The sequence below is a fragment of the Hakea prostrata genome, chromosome 7 (assembly GCF_041222555.1).
Source record: "Hakea prostrata isolate BN-2017 chromosome 7, UWA_Hpros_2, whole genome shotgun sequence".
Classification (NCBI taxonomy): Eukaryota; Viridiplantae; Streptophyta; class Magnoliopsida; order Proteales; family Proteaceae; genus Hakea; species Hakea prostrata.
Genome location: NC_142606.1, coordinates 61623925 through 61649050, shown reverse-complemented (window position 1 = coordinate 61649050; position 25126 = coordinate 61623925). Strand labels below are relative to the sequence as shown.

General features: G+C 37.2%; 1 protein-coding gene across 1 annotated transcript; it reads right to left on the bottom strand.

The window, feature by feature from the left end:
• Positions 1–8444: 8444 nt before the first annotated feature.
• On the bottom strand, positions 8445–22752 carry EER5 (proteasome family protein). The gene is made up of 13 exons (XM_089161837.1): positions 22189–22752; positions 21952–22088; positions 21746–21839; positions 21577–21666; positions 19660–19725; positions 19431–19520; positions 19260–19316; positions 15198–15259; positions 14632–14719; positions 9277–9353; positions 9130–9204; positions 8942–9047; positions 8445–8675 (listed from the first exon to the last, which is right to left on the bottom strand). The coding sequence occupies exons 1-13, from the start codon at positions 22354–22356 to the stop codon at positions 8544–8546; spliced, it is 1242 nt and encodes a 413-aa protein (XP_089017963.1). The 5' UTR covers positions 22357–22752; the 3' UTR covers positions 8445–8543.
• Positions 22753–25126: the final 2374 nt, after the last annotated feature.

Genomic DNA, 25126 nt, shown 5'->3' with positions numbered 1-25126 from the left:
GCCACAATCTGAGTTGGTTGGCACCATAAAATGTGACTTTTCCTAGATAGGCAAGGATATCAAACCATATTGGTAGATGATCTCTTGCATTGGGCTAGGAAATTGATTAACACATGCAAGATCTCATACCAATGGTTGTGGTGAGAGAGTGTGGCCCTAATCTCCAGAAATGGTCATTGATTGGATTGTTATCCCCATACATCGGTAGTGATGCCAAGTTTGGATGGTGCCGCTGCGATTTATGTGAGACTTCCTAGAGAAGACTGATGCTATGTCTTAATGTGTGTCTACCTAGATAAAAACTAGCATGGTTAGATTTATATGAGCATACTCGCATTTACATTACATCTTTACATTTCATTTGTATTTTATAACTATATACATGTGTGGTATAAGATATTGTTGACTTCATTAAGTTCTTTAGAACTCATCCCATATGGAAACTCTTCTTCTTTAGATTTTTTGATAGGTTATGAGGACTCCATATTCTCCAAGAGTTCGGCGTTGGTGGAGCCCTATGAGCGACCAGCAAAGAGGACATCAAGGCACACAGAGAATTGTGCCCTGCATGGGTTATTCCTATGGAGTCCAACCATTTTGAGAGCCAAGGAAACTTTGTTGCGAACATGGTTGCCTTAGTTGGGACTATGTGTATTTTCTATTTGGTTGTTAGGCAACACCGCTAATTACACACACTTAAAACTCTTTTCATGGATATGATAATTCTTTTAGACTTCCGCTGACTTTGACTCTGACTTTTAATTTTGGATGATTGTAATACTAATATATTTAATACCTTTAAAATGCTTGTTCTTTAATTTTTCTATTATATATGATGTGGTTATGGATCACATCACGAGTATTTGGGTAAGTCCAATACCAGCTGGGTGGGGTGTGATAGGAGGTTTCCAACTCTATTGGTACAATTGAGAAGCTCACTCACATTAGCTACCATGATTGGAAATCATGTGTGGAGTCATATCTCCAAGGGCAAGATTGGTGGAAGTCATGAATGGAGCAAGTGGTGGGCCTAATGCTACTAAAGCAACCGGAAAGTGAAAAATTAAGGATGAAAAAGCCTTGTCGTGCTCAAGGCTACCATAGATAAGAATCTATTGGGTTACATCCATGATGCAAAAACTCCCAAGAAGGCATGGGATGCCTTTGCAACTTTATTTTGGAAACAAAATGGAGCTTGGCTTCAAATGTTGGAGAATGAGATTGGATCAATAAGTTAAGGTATTTGACTATCTCAAACTAGTTTATGAAGGTTAAGATATTGTGTAAGGAGATCTCTAAACTTAATGTTGAATTAAAAATCTTAGAGGCTTAGCAATGATCAATCATTATCCGTGATTTGAAGCAAGAGTAGTAGTTTTATAATTGTAATCCATGAATGGCCTACTCAACTAAGTTTGCTTGAGCTAGAAAGTCTTCTTGTGAATCAAGAGAGTTTCGCCAAACAAATGGTTGAATTGTCCATCAAAGACAATGAGGAAATATTGTTCACTGGATGAGGAAGTATTGTTCGAGAAGCAGGTTCTACAAGAAACCTCATTATGCATCCTATTAATGTACTACCTATGTGTGCTTGTGTCATTTGATTAATAAATTTTGTCTTTATCATAAATTAATAATCAATAAATAAATAAAAAAGCATACCACAAAAAAAAATCATGGAAGTTCTCAAATGGGAGAAGCTTCAAAAGGTCAAGAGTTAGAAAAACAAAAAGTCAATTTCAAAAGTAGATTAATTTGCTACAAAGGTGGTAAACATGGTCATTTTCCAAGGATTGTTGCTCACCAAGAAAGAAGATAGAAGAAGGTAATAATGTTGTTTCAAATAATTCTAACTCTAACAACAACAATGAAGATGAAATGGGAGCATTCATCTCTATTTTTGAAGATGAACCAAGTATGTGCAAGTTAGAGGATCAACAATGGGAAGAACTCTTACTCCCTAAACCAAAACCTGATGTAGCACTCTAATCAGTTGATGAAGAGGCTACCATTGGCTTGGCAAAAGCAAGCAAGGTAGTTCAACATACTCCAAAGGGTGGATCATTGACTCTAGCTGCTCAAACCATATGATTGGTGATGAAAGAAAGTTTATGAGCAAAGCTAATTACAAAAGGAAAAAAAGTAATTGTCATTGCAAACAATTCCAAGCTTCCAATAGCTCATATTAGTAATGTAAGCTACACATCCACTTCATGTAAAGAAGGACTTGTACTCAAAGATGAGTATCATATTCCTGTAATGAAGAAAAATTTACTCTCAGTTTCCCAACTAACCGAATCTAGAGGGTATGTTGTGCTTGGACCAGATGATGTGAAGATATATGAAAATGTGCAAATTCCAGGTGATTCTTATTTGTAGGGAAGTAGATAATTTTGTTTATGACATGATAGCTCAAGAAGCATATGTTGATAGAACTAGAAACCATAAAATGACCAATCTTTGGCATGCAAGGCTTGCTCATGTAAGCATCACCAAGCTCAAGGTCATGATGCAAAGGAAGCTAATAAGACAACTCCCAAACCTAGAAGTATGTACTGATTCAATATGTTCAGGTTTCCAATATGGAAAAGCACATCAACTACCCTATGCTGAATCAAAATTTGAAGCAGCAAAGCCTTTGGAATTGTTCACTCGAGATGTATTTGAAAGGATCAAAACAAAGTATGTTGGAGACAAATCATATATGGTAATATTTATTCATGATTTCTCCATGTATGTTTGGGCAGACTTTATTAGAAAAAAGTCTAATATATTTCAAGCATTTAGTTATTCCATAATCAAGTTGAAGCTGATCTCAAGCATAAAATAAAAATGCTTGAGATTAGACAATGGGGGGGGGGGAATACACTTCTATTGAGTTCTCATCATATTTACATATGGAATTTCTAGGCATCTTATATGCCCCAATACACCTCAACAAAATAGGATGGCTGAAAGAAAGAATTCAGCACTTTGTCGAGGCTACCAAAAGTATGTTGAATTTCAAGAATGTTCCTACTAAATTTTGGACAGAGTGCATGACCACTACTGTTCATGTCACAAATCGGCTACCCCAACAAAGACTTGGGCAGATTTCACTATATGAAAAATTATTCAGTCATAACCCAAGTCTAAATAATTTTCAAGTCTTTGGTATTGTTATTTATGTGTTTGTGCCTGATCACTTTCGTAGCAAATTTGACAAGAAAACTATCATATGCATATTCATTGGATATGATCAAGAAAAAAGGGTTGGAGGTGCATTGCTATGAATACTTGACGAGCATATGTATCATGAAATGTGGTTTTCGATGAGTCAACTTCATGGTAGTCATCCAACCAACCCATTGCACCAAAAGATGCACCACTTGAGGTTGAAGTTTCAGAGAAAACAAATGTCTTCACTAAACCTATATCTACCCATGAAGATGTCTGCAACCATGATAAGGAAATTGATTCTAGATCATACCAACCTAGCAACCCACAAGAAGGAGACAATGAAGATGAAGGACTACTAAGGTCTAAGCGTGTGCCAAACCAAATCCAAGGTATGTAAATCTAAATATGGCAACAACATTCACAACTAGAACAAGAGATGCAAAACCAACTTCATTTGAAGATGCATAGAACAACATAGAGTGGAGAACAATGGAGGAAGAAATTGTTGCATTAAAGTTGAATGAGGCGTGAGAACTTGTGGCACCACCATCTAGTGTAAAGCTTATTTTGTGTAAATGGGTCTATAAGAACAAGACAAAAGCTAATGGTGATATAGAAAGGTACAAGTCACGGGTTGTAGCTTGAGGTTTTTCTCAATAGTATGGGTATGACTATGATAAAAACATTTAGTCTTGTGGCTAAAACCACAACACTTCAAGTTCTCATTGCCCTTGATACTAGTTCAAATTGGAAGTTGTGGCAACTAGATGTAAACAACACATTTTTATATGTTGAACTAGATCGAGAGATCTTTTTGGAGCAACCCTAAGGGATTCGAAGCACAACAGTCCCACATTATGTATGTAAGTTGAGAAAGCCCCAAAAGATTTGTTTGGAAAAAATTGTAGAATTTCTTCAAGTTGTTGGGTACTTGATGACTTCTTTAGATTCTAGCTTATTTGTGAAATTCATAAACGAACATCTCTCTATTTGTTCTAGTATATGTTGATGGATTTAATTATAATAGATGATGATAAGGAAAAAATAACCACAATCTTAGGAGTGCCATTCCACATGAAGAAACTTGGAGAACTACATCACTTTCTAGGCTTGAGCTTGAGCAAAGTGAGAAAGGGATATTCCTATATAAACAGAAATATGCAAAAGATATACTTATTTTGTTTGGGATGTCTAAGAGCAACATTTGACTCCAATGGAAGTTAATGCCAAACTTTGCATTGATGAGGAGGAAGATATCAAGGATCCAATAAGATATAGACAGTTGGTTGGAAGTCTAAATATTTGACACTAACTAGGCCTTACATTGCTCAAGTAGTAAGTGTAGTGAGCAAATTCATGCAAGCTCCAGAGAAGTCCCACCTTGAGAAACTCGACAAATATTAAAGTATATACAAGGTACCATTAATTTTGGTATATTGTATAAAAAGGAAGGTGGTTGTATGTTTAATGGATTTTATGATGCTGATTATGCTAGAGAGAAATCTACAAGGAAATCCACCACAGGTTATATCATTAGCCTTGGTATAGGAGTAGTCTCATGTGTAGCAAAAGACAATCAACTTTGTCTCTATCAAATTAAATATTTTTAAAAAAAAAAACATATTTAGAAGATGAGAAAATATCCATCTTTAAATTCTTAAACAATCAAAAACACAATATACCTAAGTTGACTTACTTAATTGTTTGAACTTTCTTTGGGGAGTGTCTTTCCTTTCTTTTTCTTTTTTTTATTTTTTTTTTTTTTTTTTTTTATTTTTCCAAATAAAATAATTTTTTTTTTTTATTAATATTATTATTTTATTTTATATTTTTTATTTATTTTTATTTTTTTTTTTTTTTTTTTTTTTTTTTATGGGGGGTGTTTTTTTTTTTCTTTTTTTTTTGTGTTTTTAGACCACTCCCTCGGGGGGGGGTGGGGGGGGGGTTGGGGGTTGGTGTTTTTAGTATTGGTCTTTTGGGGGGTTTTGGCTGTGGGAAAAAAAAAAAAAAAAAATTGTTCTTTAAAAAAAAATATAGGGCAGCAGCAATGGCTGCACAAGAAAGCACATACCTAGTAAGGCTACTAGAACTTTGTTAGTTTGTGGACCATCAGGTTAAGTTTTACTGTGATAGTCAAAGTGCAATTAAGCTTGTAGAAAATCTTGTACTTCACACTAGAACAAAACATGCTGAAGTGATACACCGTTCATGAGGGAGAAAGTCCTAAAAAGAGAAAATTAAGCTGGTGCCAATTTGAATGGATGATCAGGAGGCAAATATATTAATCAAAGAACTCTATTACAAGAAGTTCTCAAGCTTTTAGGGAACTCTGGGAGTGTTGAACAGAGGGTTGGCGCTGAGGGGAAGTGTTGAGATACATAGCCAACCACATGACTTGTTGAGGAGATCCATTGAAGACCAGATTTTCGGAGCTATTAGATGTGGTTTTGAATTGGTCCAAATAAGAAATGGTCATCTAAGGAGTAAGGACCTGAGTTGTAAGGAGTCATTAGATAGTGTTGCTTGATTTGTAGGGAGTCATTTGGGTTTGTTTAGATCTCAACAGTAGCAAGTTCTATTTTCAACTATGTTTTCTGCTCTATTTTTTTAACACCTCATGCTTGGTTTGATTGATTTAGTGGTTTCTTGGTTGAGCTTGGATTTACATTTAACACTTATGATAGCTCTATGTTTGTCTATCATCATGATAGCCGTGTTTTGCATTTGCTTCCTCATGTGGATGATATAGTGCTTGGCGATAATGATTCAAAGTTTCACACTTCATGTATCTCAATCTCATTTGCCATGAAAGGTTTTGGGGTAGTCCATTAATTTCTTCGAGGTGAAGGTGGCTTGTACTTCTACTTTATTTCCTTTGCAAACCAAATATGCTACAGGTTTACTTCCATCATGCAAACGTTTTTTATGCCAAACCTATTTATACACCCATTGTTCCTCATTCTCAGAATTCTTCCTCTGGTTCCTTGCATGATATTAGGTTGTATCACAATACTGTTGAGGGTTTATAACACCTTAGGGTGACTTGACATTCTTATGTGATCAATACAGTCTATCAGTTTATGCAATGCTCCAACTTTGAATGATTTGCTTTAGTTAAACACATTCTTTGCTATGTTAAGGAGACTTTAGACTGTGGTATTTGGATATTTCAAGACAGTTCCCTTCAGCTCAATGGATATTCTGATGCTGATGATTGTTTGCTTGTTATCTCGGTGTCCGACTACTACATTTTCCACATCTGGGGGGGGGGGGGGTGGTGCGGGGGGGAGCATTTTTTGGAGTGCCAAGAAACAACCAACCGTCTCCCATTCTAGTACTGAGGCTAAATACTTCTCTATGGCCTCCACAACAGCAAATTTGACTCAGTTAAGTTTTCTTCTTCTTGAGATAGGGTTCCTCAACCTTTGTACCACCACTTTGTTTTGTGATGATGTTAGTGTTGTAAACAACACTGAATCCCATCTTTCATGCCCCCATTAAGCTTGATGGTCACTTTATAGCATCAGATCGAAGATGTTCTAGGACATCTCACTCAATTTTGTATCATTTCATCATTAATTGACTGATTTATTTACTAAGCCATTGCCTTGCCATGAATCTGAGGCTCTTCGTATAAAACTTGGCCTTATACCTCTAATAATTTGAGGGTGGATATTGAGGTTAAACATGTGCAACCAAGGTTTAAAGCCACGCCCTATGATACTAGCCGCGATCCATATTTGACCCCAACACGCTCTCCATTGAATTACACAAAAAACATTAGGCGAGGGAGAAAAAACACGCGATACAAGATGTTAGGTCCTTAAAACACACTTGGCCGAACGATACTTGATACCGATACTTTAAACCTTGTGTGCAACCACATGTGCTGTGGTAGACTTTTGTATATAGGACCTGATGTAATGTTTTATTTTTATCAATAGAACACAATCTTGTTTTCATTCTCGTATATGCCCAATAGGTGATATGTATTCCTCTCTCCAAAATGCCTAATCGAACAACAAAAGAAACAATAATGAGGAAAACATTAGCCAGCAAGGAATAGCAAGACAATTACCACCGCAATGCTTGATGTATATACTTGAACTCAAAAATTTGCATCTATCCGTGGTGATCCTGCTTCTTTAGATCTTAGAAGATCCCCTGGAACATCCAACAATGTGTTCAAAAGTCAAAATGAATGAAACCCATTGCACAAACACCCCCCCCCTTCCAGTTTCCTAGAACCAACAAATTGCACTCAAAGACTCCATAGATCATCAAGTAGAACATTTTATATATCCAATTCATGTTCAAACTTGAAAATGAAGTCATCAGATTCCAGGGAATACTCTTGTACATCTTTAACATCATTCCATGACTCAGAAACTGATCGCAATCTTGGTAGGCGTAGAAGATTCGGAAGAATTGGCAGTTGGTGCATATGAAGATGGAGACATTTTCCGGGTGGACACCAAGATGATTCAGGAATCATTGGCCTCGGCTGTAGATAAATCATAAATCTACCAAAGTGATTTTGAGAAAATAAGACTGACACCATTAAACAAGGAAAGACAGAGAATGCATCAGAAAAGTAGAACTTACATAGTTCTGGAAAATTATCAGAAAAAGTAGAATGTAAGCACACTGAGGAACAGAAGAAGGGAAGAGCTTTTCTTCTTTTTCACAATAGCCAAACAAGTCAACTCCCAGAATGAATCGGGCAGCTCAAGCTTGCCCAACATTAAAGTTCTCAACTCCAATGTGTTCCTGTTGTGCTCCGACCTTGGTGCGGCTCGATTTTAGACTTCTCGTTTTTCTCTTTTTAATGAAAGCTTGATGGTGTTTTTCAGATAAGAATTAACCAGTGGCTACCTACTCTCCTGAAGGAAGCTCCTCAACGGTTTCACCAGCATGTCAGAGCAATTCCTCAATGCTTAGATATAGGATCTATGTTCTTCTCTTTCAGCTGAATTAAGGTTTGCACCATTCCTGCCCTGGTCTACCAAAACAAATTCCAAGTTTCCAACCATAATTCTGCAAAGCATGAGATAACCTATAGCTGAGTAAAAAAATGTTAAAATGCCCAAAGTTGCTTAAGTCAATACAAATGAAAATACATGAGAACGGTAAATTCAATGCCTCTGAAAAAAAAAGCCACAGAAGGAAGAGGGAGAAGCGAACTGCTAATGTTACATGTTATTACAAGGAAAATCATACATCATTATCAGCAGAGCTATGCATTGATCTGCACTGAAACATGACCCTTCCCCCCCCCCCCCTCCTTCCAGGGAAAAAGAAAATTACATAGAACAGAACAAAAAACCAGTACAATAAATCATTCCACTATATTTTATTTTTTTACTTTTTCTTCCTTTTGAGCACTATGAATTGATGGGCTTCCCATTTAACTTGGGGAAAGGATCTTGCTTGCTTAAAACTGCTACTTTGCTCTTGTGCGCGAAATATCCTTTAACAAGATTCCTGTATATTAGAATAGACATGATGCATTCCACCTGCAAAGCATCATGATAAATCTCTCATCAACTAAAATGTTAAGACATCCAACAACTCAACAAGTATGGCCTGTAGAAGCAACTTCTTCCCCCCCCCCCCCCAAAAAAAAAATCCACCACCACCCCTGGCCTTCTTTATTTTTAATATTTTTTTAATGTGGTGTGTAGAGTGGATTTGGTGGGTGGTGGTAGGGAAGTAATTGAGTATGATCCCCAGTTTAACATTCAAACAAGGCTAGAAAGTGGGGCATCCAAAAGATGAATACCTCATCAACATCCATGTCGATATCCATCCATTTCAACGCCTTTACAATCACATCCAACTTTATCTGGTGTGCCTTGCTGGGGTCCCTCTGCTTTTGGATGATGTAGCTGCCACAAAAGAGTGAGTAAGACCCTACCCCAAAAAAACGAGAGTAAAGAAAAAGGTTACAAGCATACTAGAGTAACTCACATCTTCTTTACCAAACGTTGGTAAACTTGGACCTCTAGCTTCTCCAGGACAAGATATACACCTGACCTTAAGAATCTAAAGATATAGATGCTCAGAAAATGGGTATCTCACTGGTTAGTCCAGATGAATAACAGTGATGAAGCATACCGGTCTTCATGCTCTTGGAGAGCGTGCCGTAGAAGTCGGAGGTCACCTCTTTTCAGTGCTTGCATGACGTCATTGTACTGCAAACAGTAGAACCAACCATTCTTCAAATAAAGAACTAAAGTTGAAGAATGCATTGGATTGTACAGACAGCATTTTATGGTCTGGATAATCCAACCATTAACTAATTTCAGAAAAAAGGTACAGCCAACAAATCCTTTAAAATGGACTCAAACAATAAAGATACAAGCTATGCTGAAGTAAGTTCCGGAATATGGAAGTTCAGATAATGCTCTTCTCCTTTTCCAACAATAACAAAACAATATTAGTATTATGATTATATTTTTGAATGACTAACCGAAAGAAACATCATCCCTCTCTGACAAAAAGCAGTAGTAGTGGGCCACTAACAGAGTCCTTTATCTTAAACCCCAATTTAGAATTTAAGGTTAATTAGGTTGCTGACAGCTCCAAGTCTTTAGATGTCTAATTGTGGAATTGTCCACATGGGTTATGGATTAGAGGAGTAAACCCAACAGCAAATAGAAACAGAGAATGCACCGTGGGAACTAAGCTTACTGACAACAAACAGATCTCAAATTAAGGCAGGATGTCACATTTGTATTGAAAGGTTCTGCTAACAGAAATGGTTTTAATGAACTGACCCGTTTACAATACCCGATCAGCTGTAGGATACCTGGTGCAGGAACAGTTTCTTGAACCAGACCAAACCCATCTAGAAATCCTGACAAGGATGAACCAGGTCCAATTTCGGTTTTTGGTCAAGTAGCATAATCTAGGATTTTAGTCATGGGATAAAGATTCCTATCCTGGAGTGTAGCCTATGCTAACACTCCCTTGTTTGTACATCCCACAAAACCTCCCCTGAAATGACCTCTCTATCTTCTAAAATGATTCATTTCCTGTGGTAGTTATTGGATGTTTCTTACCGGCATAGGCTAGGGTCCCTAACAGGACGCATTCTCCCTTTATTTTATTAAATATTTTTGGGATTAACATATAATCTTTTATTTGGCTAGGACCGCTAGGTTAAGCAATGCAAAGTTGACACAGAACCAGGAAAACCAGCAGAAAATCTTGCTGCCAGGATCAATACACTAATGAAGACAAATATAATAACTAGAACTTTTCTTTTCTTTTCTTTTCTTTTTTTTTGGGGTGGGGGGTGCTAAGGGATGTGCTATCTCAGCCCTGGGTCTCAGCCATAGCTATCTCAGCTGTTGAACATGGATTTTACTCCATAACTGAGGCTACTAGGCCACAGATCAATTTCTTCAAAACTCTCCCTTCTACTGCAATGAAAGGGCTTATTTATAGCTCGGCTAAAGCTTTACAAGAAATAAAAACTTTTTAAATTGAAAGTAAAAACAATTAAATAGTAACAAGTGCTAATAGAATCATACAGAGAATAGAAACAAACTAGAATTAAAAAGTAATAGGTTTTATAATTCAGCCACATGCATAAATTACTAAATAGAAACTAATTTAAGCATTCAAGTCCTCCAAAATAACATCTTCACGTAGTCTGATCTTGACCCCACAAATCTCCTAAGAAAATTTCGACTTAAATCAGATATGGGGCTGTGACATTTCACGTGAACAACAATGTGAATGATCTTATTGTCTTTTTCATTCTTCATCCAGGCTTCTATTTGGGGTTAGGCAACCTTATGTGTTGCTCCATCAAACCAACAAAACTTGCCACATTATCAAACCAGATGGCCTCTCACAGCAGCTGCTTCCCACAACCTTGCTGGACTGACTTTGGGGCTTGTTCATATGGGTATGTAAAGGCTTTTGATTATCATTGACTAGGATTTAGTTTCCTAATTGTTTTCAGTTTCCAACATAGAATGAAGTTGGGCCAATTAAGTGCCTTCATGGCCAGGGTGATCGCCTGACTTCCCTTCTTTCCCTCCCCTTTCCCCTCTTTCTCTTCTTCCCTACCATATATTATATTTCATTACAATTAATCTTCTCTCTTCCAATAAGCAGGGCCAAACTGTAATGCATGTCACTAATGCTCCCGGCCAAGGAGTAGGAAACATTGTTAATCTTCGTTGGAACGAACTAGTAGATACAAGAAACAAAAGGTGAAGAACCTCCAATACATGTGAACCTCCAATGCATGTCTGATCTTTTTCTGGGGTGCAGGAGGATAGCAATTGTAGGTTTCTCAATGTGAAACAGACGTACATAATCAGCAGAACTAACATCGCAACTGTTATAACCAACATGACCTGCCATGCCACCATGCTCTCGTAAAACCAATCATGTCACTCCTAGTTGTTGATGGGCGGATTAGAGTTGCCACCAAAGCAGGAGGTGAAGCCCCAAAGAGAAGGTCTAAATGGAAGCACTAGCACATTCTTCCACTTCAAAACAGCCACGTTCGGTGTGATGAGCAACGTTCGCAAAGCACCAAGTGTAGTTCTTTGATTCATGAGCAATAACACCACAAAAATAACAAAAGATGGAAAATGTTCATAAACATCACATCACATCATAAAGAGAACCTCTGGAATGTTTAATAGGACACAATTCCTTCCTCATTAATAAATTGCAAAATCTCCATACTTTTCATAGTTTAACTGATCAGCATGGTTCAAGGTCTCGCACAATCCAGCTTTTGTGAGACTCTGAGACGAGATACAATGCGAAATGAAAAGAACCAAAAATTCCGACCCAAATCACGGCCAAGTTAAGGAGTTCTCATGTTCAGCATGGGGTTTGGTCTCAGTATTTTGGAATACCGAGATCTCACGAGACTTTGAACCATAATGTAAACTTCTTCCTCATTTTTTTTCTTTTGTTACATTAGTATTAGTATCTTGGGATTATTTGGAATTATCTATTGAAAGGATAGTTCAGAGCGTTTCTTTTGATATCTTGGTATGGTTCAGGGAGTTTCTTTTCATATCGTGGGTGTTATGGAATTTGTTATATTGAAGTTATTTTAGGGAAGTCCTTTTTCTTGCTTCCCTTTTATATTCATTGGAGTTATTTTAATAATGTTTTTCCTTTATTTTACCAACCATCAACAAGGATCAAAGCATGAAAAAGTTAGAAAGAGAAGGAGATCGACTACTGCAGTCCCTTCCTCTCTCGCTGTCAGAAACTCCCCTTCTTCCATCTTTCGACAGGTATGTTTTCTCCTCTCTCAACTTCTTTTGATCTGGAAAAAAAAATTGTTGCATTCCCCTCTCCTAGAATCAGCACTTCTTATGCCCGATTTTCCCCTATTTCTTCTCCTCTCTTTTCCCCCCATTTTCTCCTTGCTTGCGTGAGGTTTCCTGCTTCTTTTCCTCCTTTCTCTGTACAACCATTATTTATTCTCTCTTCTTGTCTTATTTCTCTTCTTTTCTCCCAAGGATCTCACAATAGTCCCAATTCTGCCAATAAATTCCCCTCCCTCTTTCCCTTATTTTTTTTGTTCTCCTAATCTTATTTCTACTGCAGAAATTTTCCGCCATCTATTTCTTCATTCTCTTTAATTTCTAACCACATCTTTCTGCAGGGATAACTCTCTTAATACACTACGGTAGCCCTGCCTTCTCCCTCTTCTTTTCATCTTTATTCTGTTGTGTATCATATTACTGCAGTTTCTATTTTCAGCTTACCTATATTTCCCACAATATATATTTTGCTGTCTTTCCTTGGCAATACCCTTGCTTCCCTGTTTCTACTGTTATGCAAGATTGCTGCCTTTGCCATTACTTGCTGCTGGTTACATTATTTCAGGTTTGTTACATTAGTTCCATTGGTGCTTGGGTTAGGTTTTAGATTTGGTTTGAGTTGAGATTAAAATTGTTTATGTACTTTTCCTTTATTGGATTTATGAAGCTTACAAATTGTGGCTGAATTCTTTTTATTACTGTGAATGCAATGCCCTATTCTTCCCCCCCCCCCCCCAAAAAAAAAAATTTGATTAGTGTGTGGAGTGACTAAGTTTGATTAGATTTGCTCTTCTTGAGCATTTGGATTTAAATTTGCATGTTACTTATATTTCCTTATTCCTGAATTTATATTCATAGTAAATTTCTATTGTTGGTCTGAATAAGTGCTGCACAAACCACTCCCCCAATCCCTCCAAGTGTCTTAGGTAGCTTAGGTTCCTATTTCTTGCAGAAAACCCTTGACCCTAGGGCTGGCCTACATCATTTCCTATTTTCCAGAAAAGAAAACTGACTCCGGTTTAGGACAGCAGCTGTGTAGCAATATTAAGTCAACAGTAGTAATAGTATTATAATCCTCCTATTTACCAGAAGAGTAACAAGATTGAACTTGATTCTGGTAAATAGGGCAGCAGTAGTGGTAATTACAGTAGGAAATCAGGCAGCAAAATATTTGCAATATGAGCCGTAATAGAACCAATCAAGGTACAGCATCTAGGGTACCAGTTGAAGTGCAGTAGCAATTGGTGAAAGTGAAATCATACGAAGATAGAATGCTGTCCAAGCAACCAATGCAGTCCAGAGAACCAAAATAACTCCAAACAGAGGGAATACATCTGCTGTTTAGGCTGGCACAGATTTGTAAAAGGTTCAAAAGGTTTGTTATTGTCAAAAGGAATCACTGATCGCAGCATTCCGCAGCAGCTGTAGGAGCAGTACATAGATCACTTATAAGTTCAGAAGAAGGATCTAAAAAGTCATTGATGCAGCAAGAGATAGCTGCGCATCAAGTAAAGGGAAAAGAAACTGAAAGGATCGATCAAGGCGAGAGAGGAAGAGGGTTTTCTCAAGCTGATCACAGGAGCTCTGATACCAAGATAGAACTCAGGATTCTGTAATCAGCTTAAGAACAGGGAGAATCACAAGAAGAGAGCACCTTAGGCCAAGAGGAGGCCCTGCGATTAGATTATTTTTACTCTAATTGCAGGACCTGTTTTGTAATACTTCTATTATATATAAAAGGACTTATCTGCCCTGGTTTAGTGACAGAAGAGATACAAGCAGAAATCAAAAGAAAAACAGCCCAAAACACAAATGGAAAAATTAAGGACAGAAAAGCCCTTTTTCCTTGTTGCCACTGGCACTGCTTCTAGGGCAAGACTTTCAAGACACTTAAACTAACCTGAAGTATTGCATGGAATCACAAGTTTAACCAAAATTAAAAGAATATTAACCTAGCAAATGTTCCCACACCATAATAATTCTTCTAATATCTGACATGGTTCTTGTTCGCATTTCCAAGCAACCAATAACAAGTTTGTAAATATGAACTAAATCAGGCAGTAAATTTTTTATCACATGCAAAACCAACTGTGTGTCATTTTTCTAATCACCTAGGATGCGATATGCAGCCATAAAGGGAAGCATTGAAGATCAGGCCTACCTCAGTAAGATTATATTTGTGCAGGAGCCAACTTTTTGGTAAAATGCCTATGGAAAGCTTCACAGGTATGAGATATTTCAGGATCATCCTGTTCACATTAAAATCAAAAAGGCATGTTAACCAAATAATAAAGTTGCATATGAGCTATATCAACTTAACATTGATGTCATAAAAAAAAGTGCAGGAACAACAGACTGAAATGTCTCTTTTCTATTTTCTCCTATCAACAGATATAAATTCTTTTTCCCATTTTATAAATCATTATCATTTTTTCATTTTTTACATTGAACAAATTTTTTTTTTAATACAGCAAATATAACAGACTGAAAAGTCTCTCCATCCCCCCCCCCCCCCACCCATAGAACAGACATAAATTATTTTTCCCATTTTTTTTAATAATTCTCCCTTTTTCTATTTTTGAACTACAAAATATTTTTCATGGATATACTTGCATCAACCATGAAATAACTGTTGCATGGTTACAAACAATAGCTAGAGAAGAGGTCTATCCTGGACATCACTGATACAAGCTAGCCATCTACACAGCAATAGCATCTGAACCATACCTTATGTTTTCTTCTCTCTGAGGGTTGCAATGCATTAAGGCATATGTGAGTTTTTGATCAGCCTGTCATGTCACAAAATCAGGGTTTGTAAATTATGTCAAAACAGATGGAAACATTTTATTCCTCAGTATTTACTCATTATTCACATGGCAAGTTAATGATGCAGCTTCCAGTGAACATGATATAAGGGCAGGCATGGTAAAGATGTAAAGGTTTTACAATCCTTAAACCTAAGAGCTCAGGTTCATGAGTCTTATCAAATAGCTAACAACACAAAGCAATCCAGCAAACTCTTAAGAAAACTAGGGTAAATGATGTAAACCAAATCCAGGACCACCCAAAGAAGGTCCAAGGGGGTTACAGTACCCTGCAGCCCTACCAGCCACCTGGAGAACTTCATCCAAGCATAGGGGTAATTTTACACATTTTCATTGAGTCCAAGTTAGGGTGTCATTGGGTCGATCAGTTTAGTGGGACCCTAGATCTACTCTTATTTCTGAATTTTAGTCCTTATTTTGTAAGTTATTGAAGAACCCTAATTAAGGTTTGATCCCTAGTTTGTGAAGGATGCCATTAGGGTTATTCTAGTCTTTGCAAGGAACCAACATCTACTCTTAGAATTCAAATTGGAACTCACTAGAGTAAGTTATGAAAGTTATTAGTGTGAATTAAAGTATCAGGAGTTTTAAGTTAGAATTGGATTGCAAGTTAGAATCCAAGTTGGTTTTGTTGAGTACTATTGTATTTTCTTTTCGAGGCTATATATAAGCATTCATACTACATATCAGCAAGTTGAATTGAATTAATAAACATTGATCGAGAGTTTGAGGCAAGAGGAGTCATGGTTTCCTTAGGGGAACTACAGCAGCTACGAGAGTGATTATTCTGCAAAATTTCTTCAATTTCCAGCTACTTGTCTTCAAGTGCTACAGCAGTTCAAAACCCCTTTCAAGTGAGTTTAACCATAGCCCTTCCCTTACCCCTTCTTACCTTCCTAACCCCATGCAGCCTTCTCCATTCCCCTTTCTTCCCTACTGTAGCAGCAGCTCCCTCCCCTCCAAAAGCCTAGATCCCTTCCCCATTCAACCCCTCTTTTCCCCTTTAGGATTGCACCTTCCCGTAAGCCCTATTCCTACCTTTTAGTTTCATTATTAACCCTTCACTCCATTAGTTTACAATTTTTCTGCAATTTATTTTCTACCTCTATCAACCCTAAACCATAGTTCACTAAAACACCTATAACTCCTTAATCCTTTAATCAAACTCTAAACCCTATTAGTATAACCTTCTCCTATACATTCCCTACTTCCCCTCCAAACCCTAACCCTAGCCGACATCTCTAGAGTCCCAATCCAACTAGGAGGCCTATTTTTCTTTGGATTAATTCTGAAATTACAAAATAATAACAACAGAATTATTTCTAACCTAACCGAACCATAGAATCCTTCAAAACTTAACTTAAATGAGCCCCAACCTCAATTCTAGATCTGAAACTCTAGTTACATCTTAGTTTAGTGATTGAAAACCTAAAGTCCTAAGATCCTAAGCCCGGCTGAATCCTATTAGACCCTTACCAACCCTAAATCCATCCAAAGCTCATCCACCAAGGGTACTTTCAGCCCCAGAAGACTGCTGCTTCTCAGGGAACAAGATCCTGAAGTGAGATTGACTTTAGGGCAATATTCAAACAATTAAACCCTAGAATTTGGTTCACATCAGTAAGCCTCAGTCACATTATCCCCAGACTTTGAGAATACAGTAGTTTAACATTTTGAAGCCACAGGTACAGAAGTGTACTCTGAGCTGTTTTGCTTTTGTGGTAATTTATATCCTGGATAAAATATTACCCTCATCAATGGAATAAAGAAAATAAATCAGGAAAATGCCTTTGCACACCCTATGTTAAAACTAAATTTTGGTATGAATGTCTCCAAGTACCAATTGTAACCTAGGATTAGTAAGTACCAGCCCAGTATTTAAGGGAGTCACAGATCTCAGCCTTTCTTATCTTCTATTCCTAGATAATTGGCTTCTATTTTAAGAAGTGAAGCTACAGGAGATTTGTAACTCAAGAGACTTTGTAGATTTTTATGGTCAAGCAAGTGGACAAGGGACTAACAAGAGCAAGTCAAGCATATTCTTCAGCCTAAATATGACCCCAAACCATTATAGATAGATTAATAGAGTCCCCAAGATCCCTTATGGTGGCCCCTCCTAGTATTTAGGCTGGCCAACCAATTTTGAAGTTAGAAACATAACACTCTTCTGCAGCATTAACGACAGGATGAGTTCAATAATCCAAGGATATTTCCAAAATGTGCCATATGACTCCAGAAGAGAGGTTTTGCTTAAACCAAGGTTGCCATTCTGGTCATAAACTATGCAGCCTATCATTTCAACTTACTGCATTTAATCCATAATCAAATCCATAAGGAGGGCACCAGACTCTTTTGAGGAACAAAAAAATGAACCAAAAGTTCATAGGGTCGAATGGAAGAAAATTTGACAATTGAAGGAGCATGGAGGTTTAGGACTTTGTGATCCAGCTTACATAAGAAAGCTCTCTTATGCAAGCTTGCCTGGCACACCCTCTACTCGAAGCCTAAATCTCTGTCAGCAGTATTTATGAAATCACTCTATTTTCCATATTGTAGCATCCTGTAGTGCTATGATCAGCAGAGTCCCTCTTGTGCATGGAAAAGTATAGTTGAAGCCTTGAACAGTTAAAATTGCTAAAGCAAGGTGTCATTCGGAGACTGGGGAAGGATCTAACATCTACATTTGGCAAGTGGGTGGATCTACTATCTTCTTCCTAAACTCTTGATTTGTTTACCTAGATTCTGGTTTGGGACATCAGTACTGCTACTGCAGCAACTAGTACTACTTGTCTTCTCGCAAAGTTAGGTCATTACATCTACATCACCACTCAACGGATTGTTGAGGCCTGCTACTCACTCTCCATATATTTACCCAAATTGAGTAGATTTCTTTTAACCAAGAGAAGAAAAAGAAACTATAAACATTCTGCAATATAAAGATACCAAACTGAAAATTTTTTACCAAACACCCTAATGTAGGACCATCACTACCTAGGTCCAAGCAGGATCACAGTGACTCCAAACACTGATACTGGTTTTGGAGTTACAGTGGTTAACGAATAACCAACAAAAATAGAAACTAAATCTAACTAAAAGGAAACAAAGGACTAAAATAAAAACTTAACAGATGGAGACTTCTAAATAAAGCTAAGCAACAAAAATAGAAAGTCTAATTTATCTAAGACTGGAACATATTAAAAACAATGGGGAACAAGATCTTCTAGAATCCATCCCATTTGATCCTTGAGTGTGCTTCTGCCCAGGACTTCTAGAACATTAGTCCCACGACACTAACAGTAACTAAGGTGCTGTTAATGTGAGCAGTAGCTTTTCCCGACTCCTGTTTTGATTCTCTTCTTTATTCTTTCGTCTACATCATACCCTATGCACCATAGACAACATTTATATAAAATGAAAAATGGAACAAACCACAAAACCAATTGACCCCCAGTAGTCTACTTATTACTTTATTCTTTATCATACTTAGCATAATTCACCTCCATTGTACATATCATAGTTGCCAAGGCATCCCCTTGCTGAAAACTTTATTTGGTCACCTAGACGCCAGTGTGCCAAATAGGTGTCCTTTGGGTCTCTTAGGTATTCAGGCCCCTCCAAGGCACCTTGACAATGATGGTGCATAACTGCATACACTTAGAAAGTGATCTCACTCATCATTCAAGGAAGCAGTTACTTGAGTCTGAATTGGTCCACTTCTTTTAACCAAGAGGGTGTACCAAATACACATCAAATAACTGTGAGAAGATGATTACTGTAATAGGAATTGGGTGTCCTAAAAATCATACAAACTAGACATCCAAAGGGCAAGTTTTTGCAAATACAATATGTCGAAAGACGTATACTGACTAGACACAGATAACCTGGTTCCTGTGCTAAATTCTATCATAAAAGGCTCAAAAAATTAAATAAACAATACAAACTTAGAAATATTCAGATTACTTACAGCAATAAAATTTTCATTAAATACTTCCAAACGGCCTGTATAATACATATATGTGACCTGTCAGGAAAACATGGAATGGGTAGTCAAATAATCTGAGAAACTCCTAGTACAAGAACAAAGAAAATGCATAACGATCATTTTATCTAGTGAATGCTCATCCCCCAGTCTTACTTTGTCTCTCACTGGAAATTCTTCAAAGTCGAAAATTCGAGCTGTTTCAATGCTTCTAATCACACTTCGGCAAAGGTGAACTGTCCCAAGCTGCAAAAAAGCAACTTAGATTCCACTCTTAGCTTACAAAATCAGAAAATAATCCACCAGTAAGCCAAAAAAGGTTGCGTAAAGGATAATACTCTCCATACCACGTCAACGAACTGTGCAAGAAGGAAACAAGCATTACCTTAAAATAAACTTTGAAAAGTTGGCAAGTTACATGCAAGGCTCCAACACGTTTCGGGCCTTTACCCTACAAATTACGAATTGACTTGTAAGTAATTAGTAGAACAGTAGGAGTAAAGAGAAAGTAGGAACTTATATCCCAAGAAAAAATGTTTGGAAATGAACATTCCCTGTATTTGATTAGAAGGTCCATTGCAAGTGAATTACAGTATTTTCCTTGTTTTCTGGGAAAAAGTGAATAAGAATAATACCAAACAGCAAAAGCTAACTCTAGAACATGAAAACCATAAGAAAGGGAGCCAAATCTGAATCCTTTTAAAGATGGAGAGGAGGGGAGAAAGAAGTCCAAAACATGTTCTTAATCAAATAAGCTAATTAATCATGTTTTCTGGCCATAAATCTCATCTAAAAGATATGCTACCACATATACTTCAATGGGTGCCCAAATACTACAAAATACTTCTATTTTTTTATCCTAATTTCATACAGGACGCTCAATGTTATTTCACCCTAGACACCAGAAACTTATATGTCAAACCTCTAAGGTAAGTAATCTCCTACCAACTTTTACTTAAAATTAGTTTCCTCTATAGCATAATTTTATCTCTTCTGCCACAGACAAAAACCATACAAATCATATAAAGATAATCCCCAAGAATACCCTGAAAAAGAAACAGCCCAATAAAATTTGTCTCCAAAGATCCCATGAGAGACTAACAACCTATATATTCTGGTACGAAGTTTCGATAATCAAGTTGGATCCAGAAATTTGATGGTCCCATATGAAAAGGTAATAGAAACTTTTAGAAATGCCTAGTGTTGAAAACGCAAAATGAATTTAAACAAGAAGTTGATAATAGTAGAATGGTTGCTGATGTCTGCAAAGAAGAAACTAAACAACAGGCTCTCAGCCCAATCGTGACTTGGTACAGTCCATCTGGATTTTGTAACATTGGCTAATTAGTATTTGTTTTATTCCTATTTTAAATATCATTTGTTTCAACTATTGTTGCAATTAACAACTAAGACTTGTCACAGATCAATTAAGATTCATGTTTCTAATTTTTCCCTATTTAAGCTGCTGCAGAGCCAAGAGCTCATTACGTATTGAAATATTGAAGAAGCTATCTGCTCTGCAACTCTGAGAGAATCAGTCCGATCCAGTCAAAAGCCAAATGAACAGAGGAAATATGATCATCAATTCAGGTATGTGGAAACCTGGGTCTGTGTTAGTCTTTATACTCTGGTTTCTGTGAATCAGTAACCAATTTGATCATTACTTCTATTCTTCAGATTTTAATCACTGTTACAATCATCCATATTCTTGAATTTGAGGTGTGTTTTGGGTATAAAAATTTGATAGTTTAAACTGCTACGACAGTTTCTTGCTCCCATTTTTGCGTGTTGTTTTTTAGCATCTAATTAGAGGAAAATTTAATCAGATTGAGATGAAACTCCAGAATTCCAAGAAGGAAATAGAACCAAAACTTGAGTGTTTGCATATATACTGATCTTTGGTTCTTAAACCACTTCAAAATCCTTCTTCTTCTTTTTTTTACTGCAAATCCCATATTTTGGAATTAGAGATATAAAATTGTCTTAGAACAGCTCTATCCTTTCCAGTCTTTGGCTATTAACAGAGATAATTTTCTGTTAATTTTCAGTTATGTCTAAGTTAACTTGGCTTTGGGATCTTGTCTAGGAGTTTATCTTCATAACCCCCCCCCCCCAAGCCACCCAAAAAAAAAACAACAAAACACCACACAGGAGGGGGGGAAGTCAGCCAAATGCTAAGCATTAGCAACTATTAGCTAAGACTCTTAAAACCAGCCAAGATTAAGCTCTCAACAAATGAAAGTGACTTCCCAACAATACAAGAAAATTAAGGTTCAGGAATTTGGGAGAGGGTGAGGCATACAGCAAGAGCTCCAAAAACTTTCATCAGGAATGAGCCAGCTCCCTGCAGTTTCTCCGGATTCTTTCCATACGAAGCTAGCTCCCTGTCAGCCTGCATATGCATTCAAAGATCAAAAGGAAATTCTACCCAAAATGAGATTAAAAGGATAAATGAAATTAGAAACTCTTACCTTCTCAGCGAGGACCCTAATTTCGTAGGCAATCACATATAATGGCTCCATGGCCCATGCAGATTCCCAATTTCGAAACTCTTGAAGAAACGCACTGAAATTCAATCAAATATAGAAAACTAAATATCTTTTTTTCCTAACAAATTTAACAAAGAAGATGCTTGGAAGATTGAAAAAAGGAACTGAGATACGGAAAAAGGAAGTACTTGGCAGATTTTTCAAAAGCATTATAAGCATCAACCAAGTGCCCCATTCGATAACTCTGCAAGCACCTAAAGAGAGGAGTGATGATTTCTCCGAGATTAGAATATCTATCAGCCTGTTTTATCAATCTATTTGCGTCCTGCCAGCGAAACAAGAGAAAGGGTTAAACCCTGTGCCACTAAATCAAAGTAGGAAAATATCCCAGAAGAACAGTTACCAGAGTGAATTAGATGGATAACCTGGAAGACATTAAGAGCATCGGCAAGTGATAAAAGATTAGGAGACTCAGAAGAGACGGAGAGTAGCTGCCTCAGTAAGGAACCGTCCTGAGAAGAGACAGAATCGTAGAAGCGATTCAAGTAGTCGGAGATTCGCCTGTGGGCTTCTCCCATGCTCAGATATGCCATCGCTGCAAGAAAAGCTTAACTACAACACCTCTCCAACTGCTACTGCCTATACTGCTACTTCGTGCCGTTGGGTTTTGAGTTCGGAAATCGACTTCAACCCAAAATTTTGGTTATGGTCTCTAATTTTAGCCAGGAGTGGCGTTATCAGAAGAAACAATAAGGGTTTTTCTAATCTCGGAATCGCTAACCGAAACGTCTCACGCAGCTTCGGTTGATCGATTTTAAAATGAACGGAGTGACGGGGTGATCAAGTTCAGAACTTCAGTTCAGATTTTCAAATCTGGGTATGTACTAATTTTAAAACAAAAAATAATAATAATAATTCCAAGTCTGTCTTGGTAGAGACCAAACGAAGTGCAAGGCCCCAAACCTTGTGGCCCTGGATTCAGGTTCAGGTATGACTCGCTGCATGAGGCTCTAATTATTTTTTTTTACTGTTTTTTGTGTTAGAGAAACCAATTTATTAAAAGCAAAGACTTCAAAGCCAAGGAGATGAATTTTGCCCCACAGTATTGCCTCAAAGACTTTGTGCTCTCCAAGCTACGAGATATGCAACATCTTCGAGTCTCCTAGAAATATGACTAAAGGAACAAGATACAAAGTACAATTATAACAATAAGCCTTGTCCCAACTAAATGGAGTTGGCTGCATGGATTTTGTCTTCCAATCAGCTATATTTAAGACCAGGCCAAATACACAGCATAAGTTATACATACCATTTCTCATCATTTCTTTTAAGGTTATCTTAGGTCTGCCCCTGGCTTTTCTTATCCCTTCAATCCAAGGTTAATCTCTTCTCCGAACATGGGCATCTATAGGCCTCCGTTGAATGTGCATGTGCTATCTCAAATGACTTTTTCATAGTTTATTATTTTCAAAGCTACTCTCAGACCAACTCTAATATGATAACTCTTTATCTTGTGAACAAGATACAAAATATGTTCTTAATTTTCTAATCATCCACAATTAAGCGGACACCATTAGGATGGGCAACGGCCAGGCGGCTTGGGTCGTTTAGGCAAGTAATCAACTCCAAATTATCTGACTCCTTTTGCACATCATCAAAAGTCTTAGCTGATGCCTATAATGCTTCGCTTCGCAAAGCTAAGGCTACCCCAACAAGGAGGCTGTTGAAGTCAACTATGCCACAAACAGGGGTAGCAACTTGGTGATCTCTAATGACAATCCTCAAACCACCTTTGTTATGGTTGATATTTAAAGCTGGATTGATATTAAGGGTATCAACGGTTTAGTCTAAGATGGTTTTGGTTTGAGCTTAACGGTTTTAGGTTGAAAATACCAAAACCCACACGAACCATTAGCAAAATTGTACTTTCTATCCGGTTTTCATTTGGGTTCACGTTTGGTGAAAAGTTTGGACTCAGATTGGATAAGTTTTGAGGTCATTACCAACCCATTATCAAACTATTATAACCCGTTTCAATTACAAATTGTATGGGTCTTGGATCTTGCCTCTTGAGCTTATGGTCCATCGAGACTAATCTCCTAACTTCTTTAACATCTTTAAATAGTAAAATAAACTAAAATTCGATTAAAAGAAAACATATCATGTAGAAATATAAAAGCTATCACTTCGACATAGTTGATAGTTCCATCATATCCAACTTTTTAACCTATTCCAAAGTTCCACTAAATTGGGGGGGGGGGGGGGAAGGTGTTTGAAAAATTATAAAAAAAAAAAAAAATTCCAAATCTTCACATTGGTAACATCAGTGGTGTAGGAATAAATTGGGAAGAAGAAAGATATTGAGAATTAGAGGAGAAGAAACTAAACTCCTTAGTTCAAAATCATCAACTATCAAACCAGTGGAAGCTAGACTAGAGGATGAAATTCAGATTTGAGAAGGATCTAAAGAGTTTAATAAAATCTTTGACCAATGGAAAAATGATCCAGAGCTCCAAAAAAACCATTCATCAAGTTGTATTGTCTTTTGATGATAAAGATTTGAAGAAGCTAAAATCACAATTTCAGGGTTGCTGGCAAATAGAATCGAAAGGATTACGACAGATTTGCGTTGCTCAGTCAATACCTATTATTGAACCCACTGAATTACAGGAACCTCAGGTGAGATTACAAGGATGACCAGTAGTTGTCCATGAATCCAAAATAATGGTCTGGTGTTGGACTTCTAAATTTTTTTTCTTCTTAATGTTTGTGGCAGTTAACTTCCGGCTAGTGGGGGCGGTGGTGGAGATGGGTATGGAAGGGGGTGTGGGTGGAGGGGATATTTTAGTCTTCTTTTATTAACAAACTTAACACCTTTCAAATCGTGTCAATTGCTTTGGGACCTAGACATAATTTATTGCATTAAAGAGACTCAACATTAGTAATATGAACAAGGAGCATGAGTTGCAATTTCAGAATAATAGAGATAAGAACAAGTTTCAAGTGCAGGGGAGGAGGAGATTAGCATCTCTAAACGAAGGCTTGGACGAGTTAGAAGATTGCCAAGTAGATATAGCCATGATGTGTAAAGTAAGAAAGAGAGAAGTAATTGTTAAAACAGTTACAATAGTTTCTGATTAGCAACAATTGGTTCTAACAGTCTCGAACTTGTTGTAAGTTATAACAAAACACAAATTCTCAACTCTCAAGCTGACTTAAATAGGTTGAGAGGCAATTGTGAAAGACAAATATGTTTGATGTTGAATACTACACTTACCCTCCCTAAATTCTCTCTCACTCGTCTCTTTTCTGCAACTCTCATCTTCTTCTTTCTAAATTTCTCCTGGATAGGATTCAACTCCT